Here is a 22765-nt window from a genome sequence, read left to right on the forward strand (position 1 = left end):
ATCCTGGCCATTCTTGCATATGAGACTCATGATGGTCTCTTTGAGTTTTCATCTGGTTTATACCAGTGGTTGGAAAACTGCGAAGCCGTATGCGGCTCTTCAAGGACTGTATTGCGGCACTTGAAATATTGAGGGTTTATTTCTTACCAATTCCAAAAAAATTCAAATTCCCGGATGAAGCTGGATGTAATCACCAGCGAAACGCCGTACTCAAATTGTAAAATGTTGTGGGTTTGCTTTCCAGCACGTGCTAAACCTTACTAATTAGCTGTGTCGGGTGATGGTGCGTAAATTACACATTTACGTTTACGAGATTGAACTCAACAACAACAAAACAACTTTATTACGCTACATTTTTACTTAAAACTTCCGTGACTGCAGGAATTCATATTCTTTGTTTTTTTAGATAGAAAAATAATAAAAATGAAGTGAATAAAAAAATAAAATGAAAAATAAACCACTGATGTAGACTGTCGCCTGGTTCTTAATCGGAGTGAGTGTAGTGGCAGTCTATAATGTAGACTGTAGCCTGGTTCTTAACTTCGGTGAGCATTCTGGCAGTCTATAATTTAGACTGTAGCCTGGTTATTAAACTCGGTGAGTGTACTGGCAGTCTTTAATGTAGACTCATTTCAGTAACACTAATAAAAACTAAATATTATTATTTTGACATTATAGACTGCCAGTACGCTCACTCAGGTTAATAACCAGGATACAGTCTACATCATAGACTGCCAGTACACTCACCCAGCTTAATAACCAGGCTACAGTCTACATTATAGACTGCCATTACACTCACCAAACTTAATAACCAGGCTACAGTCTACATTATAGACTCTCAGTAAACTCACTCCGATTAAGAACCAGGCTACAGTCTACATTAGTGTTTTATTATTATTATTTTTGTTTTTTTAATTCGCTTTATTACGCTAATTACATAGTTTATACTTTTGTTTAGTGTTTAAAGTAACGGGTCCTGTATGCTTGGTTCTTTCGGTAAAGTCACGTAGAAGGGAAATAATAAAATAATATAAATATAAAACAATATTTTTTATTGTTTTATATTTTGTATTGTTTTATACTTATATTATTTTATTATTTCCCTTCTATTGTTTTATATTTTTTATTGTTTTATAGTTATATTATTTTATTATTTCCCTTCTACGTGACTTGTCCGAAAGAACCAAGAATATGAATCCCTGCAGTCACGAAAGCTTTAAATCCAAATTTAATGGGTCCTATGTTCAATTGTGTGGGCGTGGCTTTCGTCCAAGCTCCCGCCCCCTCAACAACATTGACCCCGCCCCCTCCCCGCCCGCGGCACCACGTGACCGCCACTCGTGTGGCCGTCATGGCGGTATCGTGGTGAGGAGGCATCGCGCGGCACTTCGAGAACGCGGGAAAGTTTGAGAAAGTTTCGGAGTTTATATTTCGCTAAAGGTACGGCGATTATAGATTATATTACCGAGGGAAGGGGGGGAGGGCAAAACAAAGGTGCCGTAATATACTTGTTCAAGTTGAACATATCTGTGTTTGAAGGGGATACAACAAAAATTAAAGCCGGCGGCAAGGCGCACGGGAGCGTCAGACGCAGGTTTAAAAAAAAAATCTGTATTATGTGACTGGGTGTGGGTGTAAGTGTCAAAATTAGTACGAAGTTGACGTTAAACTGATTTTTACCAATAGTTCCACGCACTTGTACTGCAATTGCAGTGTTGCGTTTCGAATGCGTCGTCTTGGCACGTCAGTACCGGGTTGTGTGTCCATTGCATCGATTCCAAATCTGTACTCATGCTCGCGCAATGTCTACACTTCACTTTTCGTAATCAGTGGGGTTCGATATCGTTGTTTTGGGTTCGTATAAGCTGTGTGTGCAATATGTTCGGGTAAACAATGCAGCGCCGCTTTTGAAGGCTGTACGCAACATTTAAAATAACAATACCTATTGCATTTATTTTCGATCCTCATTCGGAACAATCGATTCGCGAAAGGGCGAGGCCTTAACATGCCTGTTGCTGTCATTGCGGGCAGAGTTACTGTTCAAACTAAACCCAGAAGAGGAATAGGCGTGGAACTATCCACCCAGAGACCCGCCCCGCAGGTCGATTTACAAATCATACGGTTCGGTTTGTACTGTGTATTGTCTCGCCTGTACTGTAAACATTGCTTGCCACTTGTGCATCATCGTCTTCGGCTCGCTTGTACAACAGTACTGTTTGTTTCTATCAAATCTGTAAATGCCGACAAGAACAAGAAATACCGTGATTGTCTCGTGTGTACTGTTTAATTGCTGCTATTTGTACTGCCTCGTATGCACTACGTGGTTTCTAATGTCTATTGCATCTTCTATGCTCGCACATTTGTACTGTGTGGTTTTTAACTTTCTAGATTGTGTTTTTCTCGTCTTACGGCCTGTACAGACCTATTTTGGCTGTTTATAAAGACTTCGCCTCAAGTAAAAATGCGCACATTTAATAGGAATGATTTCGACACGCAACATTCTTGCACAATATTGTAGCAGTAATTATACATGCCCAGGTATGCAATAGCATATCCAGACATGCTTTGTTTTCAATGGAATGCTTGTGGCTCCCGTTGACGGATTGTTTAATATTAAATATTGTTATTTGAATGAGGCATGTACTTGGAAATAGGTGTATGAGATCATCCTGGACACTATTAGTCAGTGTCTGGTTGCATAAAACACCTCCAACGATTCTACTCAAGAGTACAAAGGGAAATGCAATGTAATCTAGAGTGAGGTGTTCGTACGGTATTATCCCAACATTGTGCTGGCCATTGCAGTTTTGATTTATGCAACATGTTAATGCGGCCACATTACAATACACTACATGCGTGGGGGTCGGTGACATATTTCACATTGTACTACAATGGTTTGTAATGTTAAGGGCTCCCGCACCTCCGATTAGCAAGGTTGGCTACGTACGGTGCAAAATAATTTGCTATGGGTTTCTCTCCGTGTTTGTCACTGATTTTGTTTGTGTCTGTTTCAATTAATGTCTGTCCGTCTCTGCGACTGTATTCATCTTTTAGTCAATCTCTTTGTGTATCTATCTCTGTCTTTGTGTTTCGGTAGGAATGTCAATCTGTCTCCTTGGCTTTGACTGTTTATCTAGGGGGTCACCTGCTATTTGCTGGGCCCCACTTTGTGTCGACAGCTTTGGTGGAGAAGACACTTACAATGGGAAGAGTTTGAAGCAAACTATGTGGATGAGGCGTATGTAGAAGACAGGAGCAGAGGGATAAAATTTAGTGGCTGAATAGATGATGAAATGTGGAAGACAGGCAGAGGAGAATAGGGAAATATTGAGCTTAGATCTGAAAAGGGGCTGTTGTCGGCAGTGTGGAGACCACTAGGGGGTTCCTGACGTTCGAGGCAGCCGATGAAAATGAACAACCTCCGTCTGAGCAAGTGCATCGAGAACTGGTCACTTTAGTAGAATATGCACCATTTCCCATGTAGTAGGAAACCTGTCAGAAACCTGATAGCGTTGCTGCCTAGTTGCTCAGTAGGTGAGTGTCTCATTACAAAGTTCACATCGCGATGTGATCCACAACCTAACACTTGGTGGATCATTGTCATCAACAGCATCTGGTCTTTAAGCGACCTTGGATTTTGTGTACTCGTTTGAAGAGCTGTGGTCAACTGCATGAAATAAATTGATGGATCGTTTAAAGCGACAAATCTCACAGGCAAAATGCTTACATTGATTTAAAGTGTTTTTGTTTTTTGCAGCCAGACAATTGGCTCTACACCTTTTTGGACCGTTACCAACATTGTGCCCATTTACTAGCAAGAGGTAAATGAAGAAAATACACTACTTTTTTTTTATTGTTTTAGTGTTAACTCGCATTAAAATCTCAAGATTTCAGTTATATATTTGTATTTTCACACAATTTTTGGTTCCCACCATTAACACTAGAAATTTACTCATGGCATTTTACTTGTAAGCTTCTTCCCACCGCACCCTCAACCCTTGCTCTGTGGCCCTTCCCATAAGCCCTGGCTGCGAGCCATTAACATACCTCTCCCAAAGTCAGAGCGTGAATGTTGGGGTGGACAGAGAATGGGTGGCTAATTGTAGGTTGAAACACACTGATGCTTAACCGTAAACTGGAAGAACTGTACAATTTTAAAACTATTTACTTTTCATTTGCACCAACTGTTGTGTTTTGTACGGGGGTAATGTTCCTGTCATGTAAAAAGTCATATTAAATTCATTTTGTTGATCTTCATACTGTACAAGCTATCAAATCTTGGTTACAGTTTCTGTTGGAGACATAAATGTAACTACCATAATTGCTGAATAATTATTCCAGTAATATGAACAAAAAGATGGGCCATTGTAATTTGCTTTGGGTGTTTAGTCCTATAATTAATGAAATTCATTGTTACCATAAAGTGTCACCATGTTTTTACTACCTTGTACAGAACTCTTTATGTACTTTACGTTAAATATCATGAATATGATTTTCATATTTAACGTCCTTTCTAAAGTGTTGTGCTATTCATCTTCTTGGTTCTTTCGGTAAAGTCACGTAGAAGGGAAATAATAAAATAATAAAAAAATTACATGAAATAATTCTCACGACGTTTCGGCCACAACGCAAGCAGCCGTCCTATTGTGGAGTAGGGCATTAAAATCATGTTCTGCATGTTGACGGTTATGTTTTCTAATCCAGTGATGATTGCGATAGCAATAGATCTGGTATTTTATTTGAGTCATTATTTAGAGGCACGAACACACTGCACTGGAATTTTCATTTTGGGTTATATAAGAGTAAACAGTATTTTAGAAAGTGATATTTGTGTTTTATTACGCCCATCTTAATATTGCGTAAGAACTCTGCTATTGTGTGATAGTTGGTACGTAACAACCTTTTGTAATGTCTCTGTTCTAATGGCGTTGGCACAAAAGCATGTTTAAAGCGTTGCTAATGGAGATCTGTTTGGCTTATTGCCTCATTGACCTAGCAATCTTGGAGAATTACATCTATGCCTAAGTATATCAATTGTCGTGTAGAGTGATAAACATGATTTGGGTTTGTGCAAACATATTTCGACATGTGGGTTGGAGCATAACTTAATGAATAAAGGTATTTTTCACAATGATATATTGACATGGATATACTGTAAATATGAATATCGAAACATTCCCATTTTGACAATATAGATAAATAAATTGCCTTGGAGATTTGACTCATGGTAGGAAGTGGAAACATAGTTATGTTTTCACCATAAATTAGACCAAAAGCAACATTCACCATCACATAAAGTGGGCCGTTGTCTAAATAAAGCTCATGTATTCTGAGTCTTGGCATTTATATAGATGGTCTCATCATTTTGAAAGAAAATTTTACATTGCTTGAAAACCGAAGTAATTCACATTTTGTCCAAAAATGTTGGCTAGTCACATCGACATTACTATTTAATCCTGTTGTTTTCCAGACTATTATTTCTGAAGCATAGAAGTATGCCTTTGTTGTATAAACATGTCGAGTAGTACTGGATGACATATTAATGAGAAATATATTACACGTGGGTGGCTTGGAGTTGGATCACTCCTCATAAAGCACATTGGTTGAGATGCTGTCTTGAGTTTAGCATGCAACACCCATTGTACCTTTATAAAGGTGCTAATATATTTGTGTAGCATTTTGAGGCTCTTTAAGTGAAATGCAAATAATAGAGATTTGATAATGATTTTGTCTAATCTCTTGGTGTGATTTTATTCTGCGTGTATGTCTCTGAGACAGGTTATGCAGCTGTACTGTGACGCTGGGTGCCCCACAGAGAAAGAGAAGGGCTAAGCGTTCATTCTTCAGCAAGAGGAGAGCATCACGACGACATTTCAGCTGGAACGCTGCTATAAGGCGACACAGACATGGACTCCGGGTCAAATACCAGTCCTCCCTACCTCCAGGTAAAGAGCTCAGTGTACTTCCACATGTACTCGTTAAACCTGAGGTTCTTTGTGACTGGATGCATTCTCGTGTTCAAATGTCACTTGTGTGGGCTTATTTATTGCAGTGTGATCTTTTGATATTTATCTGAGCTTGGTTATTGGTTATTAGAGGACTTGGACTGCATGAAAGGTGTGCAATACAGTTAAAAATGCAGTAGTAGTTATTGGCTTGCATATGTTCTTCATGAAAAAGTATTTGAGCAGTTGGGTGAATGAAGAAAACATGTTTTTTAATTGCAATAATCGATTCGTAACTCAGCTTTTATATACTTATACATGCACAATGAACTTGCATTGACAATAAATTATGCATTTATGGTATCTAAAAGGGTCTCAACAGCTCTTAAGAAACACACATTTCCTGTTTACTTGCTCAACTTGGTGTTGCAAGATAGACAAAAGTTACGTGCGATATTTTTTTCAGTGGCTTTAATTTTTCCATCTTGTGTAACTCGAAATTTTGTAATTAAGCACACACTTTTTGTCGTGAAGTACAACAATTATTTTTTGTCATCGGGTGGCAAGGTGATACAGTGGTTACACTTGTGCTTCACAGAAAATTACTGGGTTTGATTCCTGACTTAGCACCTTTGTGTGGATTTTGTATGTTCTCCCCCGGGTTCTTCGGGTTCTTCTGTTTCACTGCTAAACAAAACATTACAATCTAACTGGTTTTGGTTGAATGTCCCAATGCTGAAAAGTTACCTGATAATTACTCCGTTGAGATTACATGTAACAACATCACCTCCTACTTGGCAGGAACCTCCTGAAAGGTCTTGAGACTGAGGCTTTCCTAGGTAAACAAGCATAATAAAATAATAACATTCCCTTATAGGTGAAGGCCATGACATTCGTTTGAATCTTACTCTCCACCTTTGGAATGAATGTTAATTGAAAACATTTACTCTTTCTACGTGACTTTACCGAAAGAACCAAAGAGTAATTCCTGCAGCCACGAAAGCTTCAAATCAAGTTTGAAAACATTTAGGCTGTTGGAGCTTTTGCATTCTGAATTTCAAAATCTAATATGCTCGCTCGGTCGAACATGCTGCTAGGCTGTAGAAAGGCATGTACATTGATGCCTGTGAACTTGTGAAGGGTGAACTTTGAAAGGTGAACTTTTAATAGAACAAGTAAAATATGTCACATGATCCATTGTTTTATAATGCACTTGGCCCTTGGGATCTGTACCGTCATTTTAAACTTCATCCAGCTCTTTAATAATATTTAATTTGTGGAAGATAACTTCAAGTGCACTGCACTTGCTTCTGGCAAAAAACATTTAAAATGTTGTCATGTTGGACTGAGTTTGGCTAAAATCTTGTCTCAATAATTGGCTAAGCATGATTGTGGATCGGTGACCAGTATAAAATAGGATATACACAAATTTAGTGTAGTATTGTACTCGTGTGGCATACAATATTCTTGAGCAAGTATGAGTAAATTAAGCCTGATATCTATTAAGCGTATTATTTACCCAATGGATTAGGGAATATTCCAAAGGGTTATCCTATATAATTTAGGTTCAAGGAGGTCATCATCCTCTAATTCAACCTTGAGTCTTATTATTGCACACAGGAGGAATGTTTCTTTGCACAGGTGCAGATTTTAAGGGGCACCAAGAATGTTCCTTTTTTGTCTGCTGCTCATTGCTATAGTATCAGATTACAGGTATATTTTAAATATTAAAAAAGAGTTAACATATTTGTAGGAGCTGCACATGTTTAATAATGGTCAACTTAATGTATTCAAGTGTGGACCATTAATAAAGTGCTGCATTTTCTCTTGGGGATTCTGAGGTCGTTCCATTGAAAGCGCAACTGGAAACTAAGTCGATTTGAATCATGATTACTAGGCATCATGCAAATTAATATAAAAAAATAAGTCTTCTACATACAGCATGCATCCTCTTAGATATAAAAAAATATTTAATGCTATAAAAGTCATGTGCAGGTCCAATAATAATTGTAGATAGACTGTTGGAGGGACAACATAATTAAATTATATTCTTTGGTTCTTTCGGTAAAGTCATGTGACTTTACCGAAAGAACCAAAGAATATGAATTCCTGCAGTCACAAAAGTTTTAAGTCAAAATATAATTAAATGAGTTGCACAAGAGCAGATGGGAGTGTTTTTGTAAAAATAAGTAAATTGTCATGCAAATAACATTCCAATGTTTCCAATGAAATGTTTTAATCAGTCTCTATTACGTTTAATGACATGAATCAGAAACAAGAACACTTGACAGGAAATGTAATGCAAGCTTAAGTGCACTAAGAAGCATGGACAGGTGCATATCCATGATTGCAATGAGGGATAGAGGAACACATGAATCAGATAACATACACAAGTCTGTTAAGGAAAGCAAGTGTTATTGGAAAAAACATAGCACTAAAGGGGATGATGGCCACTTATTGTGGTTAATAAAAAGATAGCCAAATGCAGAAATATGCCCAAGAGGACGTCTACCACAGAGATGGAGCGATGATATTTGCTTGTGTGGAGAAGCTCAATGAAATAAAGCATTCTGTACCAGTGGCCACAGCTTGTGGACATCTTCACTCAGAAGTAGGTAGAGGATGATTGATCATGAGTCTTCTAAAGTCCCTCTACATTTGTCAGTAAGATTGGGAAAAGTGGCATGAATAGTCAGTGCACAATCTAGCAGTTGTGAATTTAAGCATCTAAGGATGTTGTCCATGAATAAGAATAACAATATTTTGAACTTATCTGGAAGCCTTCCATTTGCAGATGAAATATTTTAACACACTGGGTGGGCATGCATCTGTAATGACAGGGGTGACACCTGCCGGCCTGTAGGGGTAATTACGGTTATAACTGCTTTACATAATGCCTTATGAAGGGGAGTATCTGGGGTAAAGGTTAAGGGCGGAGTCAGTCGAGAAGCTCCAGGAACCAACCCGATGGTTCTGGAAAGGGGGCATGAGCATGGCCAGAGGTGGAGCTTGGACACGCCGGGCAGATATAAGGGGAACCGAACCTGGTTCGGGGCTGTTAGTGTGGGGTCTGGGTCCTGGTTGCGTCACTGCTTGTCATCATCTCTTCCTCTTCGACTATGTGGCTGTTATTCTGCAAGACCAGCTCCCTCGCCCCCGCTATGCTTGGCGACCAGCCAGCGTAGAGCAGGACGGAGATGGGCTGTGTGTTTGGACAGCCCAGGTGTAGCCACGTTACGAAGTGTATCGCCCTATGTGCTCTTAATAAATAAGAAACCTTCTACTAGACGTGGTGTCTGAAGTCGCTCACTACACATCCATAAGTCTTGTGCCCACCAATCCCTCTCTTTATATTACACTTTTCACTCTTAACTACCACTGCTAATTTCACATTATTCCTTGTTACATTTTAAATAATCAAGAACAGTCTCCATAAAATCATAAATTATTACATTGCAGGAGTAAAAAAAAATTCAGCAGCTAGAGGGCAGGAGTGTAGCATACATGCCATTCAGCCATTCATGAGATGTGCAATTGGGAATTAAAAATATAACTGCATTTGTCAGGGAAGCCCCAAATAAATTAGATAATGATGACACTTTAAGTATTCAATAGTTACTTGGGCTTCTTTTTGAACTATAAATACAAACTCAATTGTTAAAAATTATTACTCTTAAAGAACGTAACAAAATACTTGCTGCAGAAACTGGGAATTCATGGTAAAATGTGTTGTTATATATGGGTGGGAAATGCATACTGTCTCTTTTTTCCTATTATAAAACTACTGCAACTGCAAAATAACATGTAAGACCACATCTAGTTGAGCAACTGGTCTATTATTTGTGGTGGAACTGCCATTGTGGAACTTAAATGCAGTGTTGTATTGGATTGTGCAATATCCTGGCACCATACGATTACTGTGAGGAATATGCAGCTTGGCAGGATTCATGCTTTTGTAGAGATTCTGTTGCTGTGAAACAAAACACCTGCTTTTTGTTAATGCGAGGCTTTCATCATTGGCCTTCATAGCTTATTTTGACGTTAGAAGGCCAAAATAGTAGAACGTTAAGTATCATATATGGTCAAACTTGTGTAGTTGGAATACAATGGCCATTTGCTGCTGTGATGTTGTACACTTGCTGCATAGATAATCTTGACACCAGATTATTATTTAAACTATTGGGTTAATTTTGGCCCTTGTGCACTCAATGTTAATGCTTTGTGCAAGGTCAATGTGCAAGGTCAATATTTGCTTTATCTTAAACTAATTAGTTACATATGTCTTCTAATTTGCAGTGGTGAAATGTTTTAAAGCCCCCATCACACTTGCCTGGTAATTCAATAAATTCGCGTTTTTTAGACCCACATTGAAATAAAATGTCTTCTGTTTGTAACATACGTGTGAACAGTTGCACCTGTAGTGACTGCACACACTTTCTAACTTCCTGTGTTTATCAGTGATTTGTGCATTGTCAACTGCTGAATTAATCTTTTATCAGGTTTTTTTTTACACTTGTACTCTGATAACACAGATATTAACTAATTTTGGTTAATTGTAGGCCGTAGCTGACTATCTCTGCTGTAAATGGTGTGTTGTGGTTGATTGAGATGCGTAACATAAACATGCATTTAATCCAGATATTTCAGCTTGTAATATAGTTTTGTCAGCTCTTTAAAAGGTTACCTTTGAAATTGTTCTAAAATGCAAATATTGGCTGGATATATATAAACTATTATGTTGCGAGGTCATCAAGTATGTGGGATACAAGGACTCGTGTTTTCGGTGTCAACGGGAGTGTAATGTTGACTCAACATGCTGACATACCATCTTTTCTGGATTGTGCAGACTGTTTAATGTTTTACTCTTATTGCGTCATGGAATTTTTGAATTCTTTTAGAATGAAGACCAAGTTTTTAAGTTTGCCATGCACTCATTGGAGGTGATGATATTTTAATTTTAACATAAATAATTCATAAAAAATGTTAACCGTTTCATCAAAGTTTGCTTACACTACCTTTCATGTATTTTCGCAATCAAGTAATTGAAGCGTGCACTTTCAGACGGAGGAGGGCATGGTGTCTCAGCTTTCTCCACGGGCCGCCAGCAACACCATGAGGGCTGTGGATGAGGATGACCTTGGTCGGGTGCTGTCCCGGGACCGCTCCTTCGACACGATAGTGCGCACGGCGCATGAGTGCCCCGTCTCGGAACGGCTTGGCACATATGATGAGGCAGACTTTGAGTGTATGTCACCCCTCCCACATTTAGATATGTTAGGGAAGGGAAAAAAAACCCATATTACACTTGCAGCTCATGTGCATTCCATATGTGCATTCATATAAGTTGTAATGCTAGTTTAATGCTTTAAAGTATAAAACACATGTAGAATATTTGTCTCTGTTCAGGGCTGTAAGTATAAGTCAGCAATTCTCAGGGAGACACTGACCTTGACTGTACACAAAATTATTAATACATTCTTTCAGTATTTGCACACAGCATATAAATGTCAGAAATGTTTACGGAGTTGCTTTGGCTTAAATGTGCAGGCTAATCACCTTATGATTTTTTGCATTTTCAGCCTTTTTGATAGGACATTTAACTTGCTCTCACAGCCTACATTCTTGTTATATTTTAATGTCTTACCCCTGTTGTTGAGCATTTATGTGCATAATAGTTGACTTGGGTGCCTATTCACACATGTTAGTCATGTCATGAATGACATGATGTTCGTCAGTTCAAAACGTTGTGTTTTTCCTGCAGTTCGTCGCCACTCTTCACACCACATTCACCATCCGCTGTCCTCGCTGCATTCCAACCGCTCATCGCAACGCCGCAAGCGCTCCTCGGCCCGCACATCGACCAGCTCTGAATTGCCTGAGGGCAAACCTGTGGTCCCGAGTAGTGCAAAGAACTTTCAGAACATGGTGAGTTTTGTGCACTCTGAATGCTTACTTATTTTGAAGACGTGTGACTATATTCTGCATATTGTGTGCAGCATGGGTTTATTTGAATTTTAGTGATTAGAGGATCGATCCTTGTTTATGCATGCAACCCAGTGACTTGCAGTTGTTGTGTAGTTTAGCATTGGCGAGGAAGATGCGTTCGAGGATGCCGTGCATAGCTCCCCGATGGCTGGCGATGGTGACGCTCCACCTGCAACAACTGGGACTGCGGTGGAAAGTGCCAATGAGTGAGCACCATTACAACTTAACCTCAACTTTGCTATGCTTTACTATACAGTACAAACATCACCATACTAACATCTTTGCCCAATCATTTAAGCATTTATTAACATTTCAAATAAAAATCAAAGCAGTCTAAACTCTCATCCATTATTTGTATCTTAATCTTTTGAGCTTTCTTGGTGTGTGTATATGTGCGTGTTTGATGCTTGGAATCCCATTAGCGCATATGGTACACCGAGCTGCAGTTATGACTTGAGGGAGCGGCGACGCATCGGTAGCATGACAACTGGCAAGGACGATCGCTATGCACATGTCCCCACGGATGAAGTCGAGGCGAGCACACTTGGCAACTACGACCTGGACGACATGAAGAGTAAGTCACCCTAGCCCAGAGCTCAGTTCTTTGTCCCAAGGTGTAAAAACCCTGAATGAAAACTTGTTTTCACGAGTTATTGATCCTAGTCTCTGGCACTCAATCTAGGTCTAGCACATAGTGAGCCTCTAACACTCGCTTTTTAAGTCCATGTTTTAAGAGCTAACCCGTTGAGTCAACGGCGCTATTGTGCCATTGTAATTCAAGATGCCATTATTTAGTACGAATACTTTATTGTATAGAATGACTTGATTGAATAGGATATCCTGGTTAACTTTGCAGTCGTGGGTTTTCGAATAAATGCAGGTCATTGGTCTCTCTGAGTAGGGAACACATTTTTGGATGAATGAGGCTGTACAGAAATAATAATGCAAAGAAATTGTTTGCTCACTTGGATAAAACAAATCCACTTGTGTAAAAATCCCCTTAAGTTGTGTTACTGTCAATACAATTTACATAGCTGTAAATGATTACGTTTTACCATAAACAACATTGAAATCTGCACAAATGCAGATGTTAATATGCTAGTACAGGAACATGAATTTGATGCGAATTGTAATATTTGTAATTTCATGTTTTAATGCTGCCCGACCAGAGATGTGGAAATTCCAGCACTGGTTAAGGGCTGCCAGGAAGAGGAAAAACACCTCTCCTTGTCCATTGAGTTGAAGAACACTTTGACTTTAATTTCAACGTATAATATAATATTCCTGTAGTAGGAATGCCGATGAATTGATGTCTGTCTTGATTATTTGGTTGTATATTCAACAATTACAGCTGCATTATAAATCAAACATGGGATTTGCTGCAGGAAAGCAGATGTTGGTGCTGCTCTTGCAATAATACATTTCATTAAAGCATGAACTAATTGCCAGTATTGGTTATATTAGTTGTTAGATGTGGTTAAGTATTGATGAGAACTAGAATTTCATTGCCATCACCATGAGCTGACCCCACATGCAAGGGAATTTTTGTTTTAATGCAACAAAAAATTACCCCCTATAACCCAAGCAGTTTTTGTTATGTAGGTAGCTCATAGAATACCTAGTTTTTAATATAAATTCTATCTTTATGCTTTGTGATTGTGTGTTACTAAATTCCAACACCATCATTGTCAATCATCTTTTTAATGCACGAGTCACAATTGACTACCATGCCTTCTTTAATGATTCCCTTTTAGCTGTGACGTTATGTATGTATGTATGTTGAACTTCTTTCGCACCATACGTAGCCAACCATGCTAAGCAGGTGTGGGAAAGGACAACTAAACACAAAAAGCAGTTATAATTTAATGAGTTAGATTTAAAAGTGCATAGCTCCAGTTGCATCCCAATATCGGAAGGATGAACGTTCCAGATGGCCACAGAAGCGCATCTGAAAGTGCGCGATGCCGTGACCATCTTTGTTCGATGGCTAGCCAGAAGTTGCTGCGAGGATGACCAGAGTTCACGTGATGGTTTATGCTTCTTGAAGAAATCAGCAAGGTATTGTTCATTTGCGGCAATAACTTTGTGCGTAATGAATGCAACCTGATAATGTATTAATTCGGCAACCGGAAGCTAATGCAGCTTGGCGAACACTGGACAGACATAGTCGAATCTTGCAGTACCCATCACGACACGTGCCAAATAATTTTTTACACGCTGCAGCTTGAAATAATGGTTATCAAGGGTGATTGAGTCTATTTTGAAGTGTGTGCAGACACCAATTTAAACACTTGAAAGAGTTTAGTAGACTATCTGGATTCTGAAAAAATTATTGACAGTAATATCACTGGCAATTTTAATGATACATGTAATCCCTTGTAACTTTAACATTTTCCCCAGTGGACCTATTTGTGTGTGGAAGCCAATTTCTGAATTCTAAAATACAGTAATTTACATTCTTCCAGTAACTTGGCTTTTCACAGGAGTGTCCTCATTAAGCTTTGATGCATGGATAGGCATACATGGATTTCTGGTATTGATGGCAGATATTCACAGAATGGTGGGTAGGGGTTTGTTGGCCCTCAGGGGGAAGCCCTTCACATCCCTAATGAAGGTTAACAGTAAAGTGAATGCACAGCAGACTATGTGCACACGTCTGTCGACAAATAGCAACATTTAGTCCTGTTATATATTTTTTCTGGTCTTTCGGTAAAGCCACCTGATGACGATTGCTTGCGTTGGGATCGAAACGTCCTGATATTTGTATTATTTTTTCTATCTATGTGGCTTTACCGAAAGACCCAAAGAATATGAATTCCTGCAGTCACGAAAGCTATAAGTCATGTTATATAGTTTGGCAATCCATTGCATTTGGATGCTGCCATTCCAATATATTTAGACTTAAAACTTTCGCGACTACAGGAATTCATATTCTTGGTTCTTTCGGTAAAGTCACATAAATGGAAAACAAAAAATCAAATAAAACCCATGACGTTTCGATCACAACACAAGCGGTCTTCTCTCCGCCTGATGAACACCGTGTGTGTTGCGATCAAAACGTTGTGGGTTTTTTGCTTTTATTTTTAATTTTTTGTTTTACATTTATGTGACTTTACCGAAAGAACCAAGAATATGCATTCCAATATACATTTAGAAAACTGGATAATTGAATTTGATAATGCACTTAAAATAAGGCTTCCAGCTGATTGGTAATATTTGCAAAGGAATAGCGCATTTTGAAAATACTTTTCTGTCTACTTGTTTTATCTTGCTCAAATCCTGAACTTTGCCTGTTGCCAAGGTGAGTGTGCCATGAATAAAAGCTTGATACATGTCTGCATGTTTTCCCTACACTGCTCAACTACCATCCCCTCCAATCAAGATGTCAACATATATATAATAGTCATTAGTTACTTAATTATCCAGGAAAGCCAGACTGGGTCATATTGCTTTTTTGGGAGGGTTCTGCATTGGGCTTTTATTTTCAGATGTATTCGGCCAATAAATGAGTGTTTATACGTGTGGCAAGAAACCGCATCACCTGGAGAAAACCTACACCCGTAGGGTGGCAACACTGTACAGATGGAAATACATGGCGATTAGTCCTTTCCTGGTGAGCCAGGTTATGGGAACTCGACACCCACAGGAAAGAATTTTCACAACATTTGTGTAATCCACCAAACCTTGGCTCCGCAAATGCTGATGGATTACAGATGTGCAGCAGCACCATATGACTGCATTCACTTGCATGTATTAATATGGTTCCATTCTTATTTTAATGCATGTGCGGCTTGATCAGTCTGTAATGATAGTAAGCTAGGGGCGATGGAAGCATTGCAAACCCTAGTGGTCATGAGGTACGCGTCATGGAAAATGGGTTGGATCAATAAAAGCGATGCCCAATGTCCAGACGGGTGGTCCAGGGAGTTAGGATGGCTAGGTAGTTCGTATAGGTCGCTGTGAGTGCAGTTTAGACACATGGAGTATTTTGCAGCAAGAGGTTGTAGGGTTGTTTTGGATGAAAATTGACAAGCTTTTTCAGCATTTGGAGCATAGGAGTTGGAAAAACACATTCCAACTCAGAGGCTTGCAGAGATACAATTTCAGGCAAAGGACAGTTAGATTTGGTGATTGAGCTACATTCATGTTTTTCTGATGCGGAGTGGCAGCTGTGGGCATGAATATAAGGTTATTCATTAAACAAATGAAAAAGCTATTGGGAAATGCTAGAAAAATAGATAAGTAATACAATTATATATTACCAATAAAGAGATTACTACAAACTCTGCTGTGGGGCTTGAAAAATACAATCTATTTTGATTTTCAGGATCATTTAAATTGCATCATTCATTTAAGGAGATAAAAGTTGAATAGAAGACAGCAGTTTTCTTTTGGGAAAGAAAAAGCAACATTGCAATTTAGTTAATTGTTCGGGTGGCACCCGGGTAGTGAGTGGTCCCTCAGGACATGTCTTTGCGTCACCGGCTTTCGGTGCCGTCAGACATGGCAGTGATAGCAGAGGGAGAGGAGACTGCTGATGAGCTAGAGGTCATGGAGTACGGACAAACTAATGCCGGCATTGACACAGATACAAACTCAAACACACATTTAGACACAGGCCAGGATAAAGACCGATACAAGAACATAGGCGGATGCATAGGGACAAGTAAAAACAGCGGCAAGGTTAAACGAAAAGAACGACATGGGTACAAGGAAAATGAAGGGTGTAAACTTGAAAAAGCTGTGAGAGGGACAGAGGAAAGCAACCTGGTTACAATGGTGCCAGAGGGTGACGGTACAAGGGCAGGAGGAAGAACATTTACGCGCCAGGTCGTCGAAGATGGAGATTCAGACAGCGTGTTTGGAGCCATGAATGAAGACTTTGACGAGATTGTCATGGACTTTGAGGTCAATGATCTCTGGGACGTTTTCAAGGAGTATCTGGGGCCCAATCCATCATGTGAGTGATTACTTGTGATTTTGAGTAATTAACATTTTAAATACATTTGTTTCTATTTGATTATTGATTAAACTAATTAGCCTAAAAATTGTGTAGAGTGTGTAATGTTACGTCTTTTACTTGTATGCTGCTGTTCCTCAGAATTGTGGGTCCAAATAGTGATATAAACTGGTGAACTATTCATTAAGACATTATTTTGTTATGATGGAGGATTTGTTTTTTTCGAAATAATGTATAGCCCTTTGTTAATCCACTGCTAAATGAAGATCTCCCCCATCTGTGTCAATCATAGGGGTTGGTCATTGTCGGTTTGGTTGAGATGTCCCTCGCCTTATGTTAGCCTATTAGCAAGGAATGAAACTGACATCGCTGGGTTCGTAGCACATTGCTTGTACGAACCACTGGACCGCTGCTCCCTCCACTATAAGAAGTGGATTTTATTGTTCAGAATGTTACATGTTAATAATAAGTACAATTTAAAACTTGCAATGTCATTATTTTAAGTAGGCTTTATTCATAAAAACAGCTGGGTTTTGGCAATAGAGGCCATGGAAAGGTGTCTAAATAGTAGTGTTTACATTTATTTTAGAGGCCAGAGATGGAAAGGTGTATGTTAGTAAGCAATTGTTTTTTCACATTGCATCTAAAATTCAGGTGAGACATGCCAGACACAACAGTTATGGTTACATTTACTTGAGGGCTACATTGTATGTGTACGAGTTGTGGATATCAATAGCCATGACACTGATGGGCAAATTGCATATTCATAAAAACATCCTGTCATTGTTAGATAGTAACCATTTTCTTTTGATTTACACATCAATGTTTTATCTATACATTATACTATACATTAGATAAGCTAACATGAAATATGCATAACTAGTGGTAAAAACAACAATATCAGTAGATATATTTGATAGACTTAGACTGAACTCCCTTCATTTAGAGTCTAATTTACTGTAAACTTGTGATGTTTACAGGCATGTTTTGTACGCTCAAATAAGTTTGCTAGTAAACGTAGCAGTTTTACGAACAATGTATTCAAAATAGATGTCTACAGGATAAAGCAGGATAGGGTTGGCTGTGTGTATGTGTTTTAGAGCTCTATAAAAGAGAGATGCGTTATCCAAATTGGTAGAACCTCAAGCAGGAGCTGTAGCAGGTAACTGAAATGTCTGTGGCCTGTGTGTATATGACGATCAGTCAACGGTATGTACAATGTTTCAGTGTGAAAAATTGCATCTACATTGTTTTTTTTATATCGCTATTCAGTAATAATTACACTATTTTTGCAAATTAGCTCCTCTGCTCTACATCAGTATTCACGTCCTGTTTTAATTGCAGGAACAAATCTAAAAAATACATTTTATATATCATTCACCATGTTCTGTCCACTGCTGGATGAACATCTCTCCACTTCATCGCTGTCCCTTATGGTCCCATGTTCCATAATCCACTTTGCTACTATAAATGAGATAATCTCATTGCTCCATCTCCTGGTGATAGTCGTATGGGGGACGTTTTACCTGCGATGTTCCATCACTAATCTCATTGGTCAGCCATCATCCCTTCCAGGGATGTGTTCTGCCAAAGCTTAATCATTAACAGTCAATATGTCTTTATTTTGTGTTTGTTTTCTGCTCCATTTGTTACGATTTAAAGCAAACTTTTCAGCGTTTGTTCCACTTTCTATGTCAGTGTCCATATTTCAGTTCCATATATCATATCAGGTAACATATCGTCATTGACAAATTTCATTGCACACACTTATGTTATTTTAATGATAAAATTAAAAGTTTAGAAAAAGAATAAACCTGCTTTCACCTTTTTATTTCATAAATGTATTTCCAGTCCACCTTCAATGTCTTATTGTGGTTTCCAGTTCGCTTAAATTATGTTTTGTTGATTGAACTTGTGCATGAATTATTTTTTTATTTTTCTTAAGTACAACAATGCACAGCCATCTTTGTTTTTTCAATAATTTATAATAAGTAATTTCCATTGTGATAATAACTGTCTTCAAATCCTGATATGGTTTTACTTTCACAATGTAAGCAACATATCTTTAATTGGAAAATATCTTCCAATGTTCCTGTGAATCGTTTTTTTCCGTGTGTATATCATTGCTGGATTCTTCTGTATTTGTACATCATACAATTTCAATGTAGCGAATCCATTTTGGGTGATTCTTTACGTAGATTTTTTTAAAGTGTTTGAGTTTGGATGACTATCTTAATTGTATTCTCAAACCTGGTTGATGGTTGGTTTGTGGTGAATGGTAGATAAAAAAAATACTTTCCTGAACATAGCTTTCTCACCTGGTTGAGCTCCAAATTGTCCGTTATTCTTTCATCTATTGTCTTGGACAATTTGTACGTGTGTGGAAAAAGTAATGAGTGTAATTCTTTAAATAACTTTGGTTATCCTTTTTAATAGAAAAATCATTGGTGTCATTTAAAAGTTTGCATATTGCATTAATTTAATATGAACAACACAATCTCAAATGCTCTGCACTGAAATAGTCCAGTGCAGTTTTGTGTCAGGAGCTTGTTGTCTGAATCATTGAATGATCATGTGGAATGCTGACCATTAATTCCTGAAAATCTAATTTAAACAGCATGAAGGTTTTGGTAATTCTGATATTTACTACAGTATGAATTTCATTTGTATACATTGTTTACACAATTACAAAGGACTGGGTTATGGCATTTGACATTGACGTGTGAAATGTGTAGTGTTAATGATCTTACTCTTTGTTATCTTCTTGGTTCTTTCGGTAAAGTCACGTAGAAGGAAAATAATAAAAATCAAACAATAAAATAATTCTCACGACGTTTCGGCCACAACGCAAGCAGCCGTCTTCAGGTGGAGAACAGGTCTGTCGAGAATAGCTTTCTCACCTGGTTGAACAGGTCTGCCTTCTCGACAGACCTGTTCTCCACCTGAAGACGGCTGCTTGCGTTGTGGCTGAAACGTCGTGGAATTATTTTATTTATTATGTTTTATTATTTTATTATTTTCCTTCTACTACGTGACTTTACCGAAAGAACCAAGAAGATGAATCCCTGCAGTCACGAAAGCTTTAAATCGAAATTTACTCTTTGTTTTTTTTGGTGAAGTCACGTAGGTAAAAAGATAAATTAAATAAATCAAAACAAATAAATTAAATCACGACGTTTCGGGCGCAACACAAGCGTCCTTCAGGTGGGGACAACGTAGCGAAAGCACAACCACTTAAGTGTGTCAGACACACGTAGCGAAAGCACAACCACTTAAGTGTGTCAGACACACTTAAGCGGTTGTGCTTTTGCTACGTTGTCCCCACCTGAAGGACACTTGTGTTGCGCCCGAAACGTCGTGATTTAATTTATTTGTTTTCATTTATTTTATTTTTTACCTACGTGACTTTACCGAAAAAACCAAAGTATGAATCCTTGCAGTCACGAAAGCTTCAAATCTAGTGTTAATGATCTTCCCCCTGTCCTGCCAGGCCATCGTTTGGAAGACGTCCCAGGCGTGCGACGCCACCTCGTCAGGAAGTCTGTTCACTCTTCGCGTGGGAAGGGAGTCCATAAGCTGTCAGGACGTAAAAAGCTGCACGACCGCCGTCCCCACGAGGTAACCTTTGCGATAAATGTCCCTTTTGACTCCTGAAGTTAACGTCTAGAATATTTGCTCTCTGACTGACTGTTTTAGCTTTGATCAGGTCATGCTTATAAGTTGTCTTCACATTTTGTTTCCTCTTCATAGATTTTTCGATCAAGTTATCAAACTACAACCTTTCGACTATATTTGCATTCACAATGTACAAACTATTTTTCAGGATTCGATAGGTATTTTGTATCCAAACACACCCATCATTTGGAGATGCTTACTAAACAGCAGGGAGCAAGCTGGGTGGTGCCCTCTTACATTGGAACGGTATGCCACTAATGTAGTAGGTATCAACAATTTGGAGGACAGATACTATCTTCAATACCAAACTTGTCCTTCAGCTGGTATATACATAGATCTAATATACAGTATACATATTACTATATTATAAATAATTGTGCTCTTATCCAATTACTTTAATATGAAGAAAAAAGGTGTTTCATAAAAATAATTTAGGATAAAAAACATTTTACATTGACAATTTTTTTGTTTTCTGCTTCCATCTATTATTTTCTTGTTTATTTTTCATGATGTTTTTGTGTTCTTATTTGCGGCTTGCTACCTCAATTCCTTGCCAAAAAGCTTTCCACTCGCTGTAAAGCGAGACGTTTCTCCTGCCGAAGGTTTCCTCGCTCCCAGTTCTGCTACCCTCTCAGTGGCTCTCCCTTCTTCCTGACGCTCCCTGTTCGTCACATTCCTGTAAGTCCTTCTTTTTCTGTTGCTTGAAAATGCATCTTTCCCAATCGATCCCTCAAGATATGCTAACCTTACAGCATGATTTTTATGGTATGATGTGCTTTGAGATAAATTGTGGCATCACTTTTTTGTGAGAAATGTTACATTCTAAAGATGGTAAAATATTGTTAATTTATTACAAATATCAACGAATATTGTTCGTTTTGAAATGTTTTCTCATGGATTCAGTATTATGACTGGTTTAGGTGGAGTTGATTGTGTTGAAATATATAATTTTTGCACATTTTGCATTTGTGTGCTGAATATGGTCTTTTGCATTCATGCAGGTGTTTGTGGAGCTGAATGAGCTGGTAATGGACCCGGCACGTCAAGAGCGACAGTGGAAGGAGACCGCACGGTGGATAAAGTTTGAAGAGGACGTGGAAGCTGAGACAGACCGATGGGGCAAGCCACATGTCGCCTCGCTGACGTTCCGTTCGCTGCTTGAATTACGCAAGGCCATTTCGCAAGGTAAAATATCCGCTGAAAGCATATTTTATAATGCATTGCTAATCGCTGAAAATCACCCTACCTTCAACAACCATATTTCATGTATTTTTTATACTCTATGTAATGTGTACTGCAGATAATATCTGGCTTAATCAGCGACTTGACCATTGTTTACAAATACACAATCGGTGCCCTCCCTTCTGTTTCCTCAATCACCACTTTTCAAATGTATGTAGCCCCCACCATTCCAACTATTCTCTTATCAGTTAACCTGTGGGAATGCTCATGAACACACGCCCATATCATATAAGAATGATCAAACACTCTCACGAATTTACATGACCTTTTACAGGCACCGTACTTCTTGACCTGGAACAAAAGACGCTACCCACCATAGCGCACCAGGTGGTGGAACAGCTGATCATTTCAGATCAGATCCGTGAGGAGGACCGGGCGAACGTACTTCGAGCCCTATTGTTGCGGCACAGGTATGTGATAAAGATGGTACTATAAATCTGTGGCCAGGAACGTTTTTGTTGTTTTGGTTTGCCCGAAGCGAGACTGTATTTTCTGAATTTGCACAGGCATCCAAATGACATGAAGGAGGTGCCAGTCGGCTCCTTTTTACCACGCAACATCTCTGCGACAAGCTTGGGCTCCCTGCTGGCTGGAAGTGGAGGAAATGGAGGGGCAGCAGGGGATCCAGCCTCCAGCCAGCCTCTCGTGGGGAACGTGCTAATCGAGATGGGGGAAGCGAGTGACCACGAAACACCAGAGGTGAGAGTATGTAAACATCCAGGCTATTTATTCTAGCACACCTGACTAGATGTGGGGGCTGGAATGGTAAAATCTTTATTACAAAAATAAACTGAAGCAACTTTACAAACGAAAGCCCATCTTAGAATTTGATACAAAATACTCGAGTTGGTTATTGTTGAGCTAGATTCTTACAATATGCAATGTTTTTGTAGCTTTTGGTTCGCCAAGATTGTAGGGGAACGTACTATTAATAAACCATTCTCACTCACTACATCAC

General features: G+C 38.8%; 1 protein-coding gene across 2 annotated transcripts in view; it reads left to right on the forward strand.

Moving 5' to 3' along the window:
- The first annotated feature begins 1325 nt into the window (after positions 1 to 1325).
- Positions 1326 to 22765, forward strand: part of SLC4A3 (solute carrier family 4 member 3) — a 32097-nt gene continuing 10657 nt past the window's right edge. Inside the window, exons 1-10 of one of the 2 annotated variants that reach the window (XM_078857360.1) lie at positions 1326 to 1440; positions 5775 to 5945; positions 11007 to 11190; positions 11707 to 11870; positions 12024 to 12136; positions 12353 to 12504; positions 20381 to 20508; positions 21567 to 21750; positions 22082 to 22217; positions 22314 to 22506. In XM_078857360.1, the coding sequence (XP_078713486.1) occupies positions 5907 to 5945; positions 11007 to 11190; positions 11707 to 11870; positions 12024 to 12136; positions 12353 to 12504; positions 20381 to 20508; positions 21567 to 21750; positions 22082 to 22217; positions 22314 to 22506 (1293 nt within the window). In that variant the 5' untranslated portion in view covers positions 1326 to 1440; positions 5775 to 5906. The remainder of the gene's footprint in view (positions 1441 to 5774; positions 5946 to 11006; positions 11191 to 11706; positions 11871 to 12023; positions 12137 to 12352; positions 12505 to 20380; positions 20509 to 21566; positions 21751 to 22081; positions 22218 to 22313; positions 22507 to 22765) is intronic. The other variant, XM_078857353.1, reaches the window with a different exon arrangement.

Source organism: Lampetra fluviatilis, chromosome 1, assembly GCF_964198595.1.
Source record: "Lampetra fluviatilis chromosome 1, kcLamFluv1.1, whole genome shotgun sequence".
In the NCBI taxonomy this organism is placed as follows: domain Eukaryota; kingdom Metazoa; phylum Chordata; class Hyperoartia; order Petromyzontiformes; family Petromyzontidae; genus Lampetra; species Lampetra fluviatilis.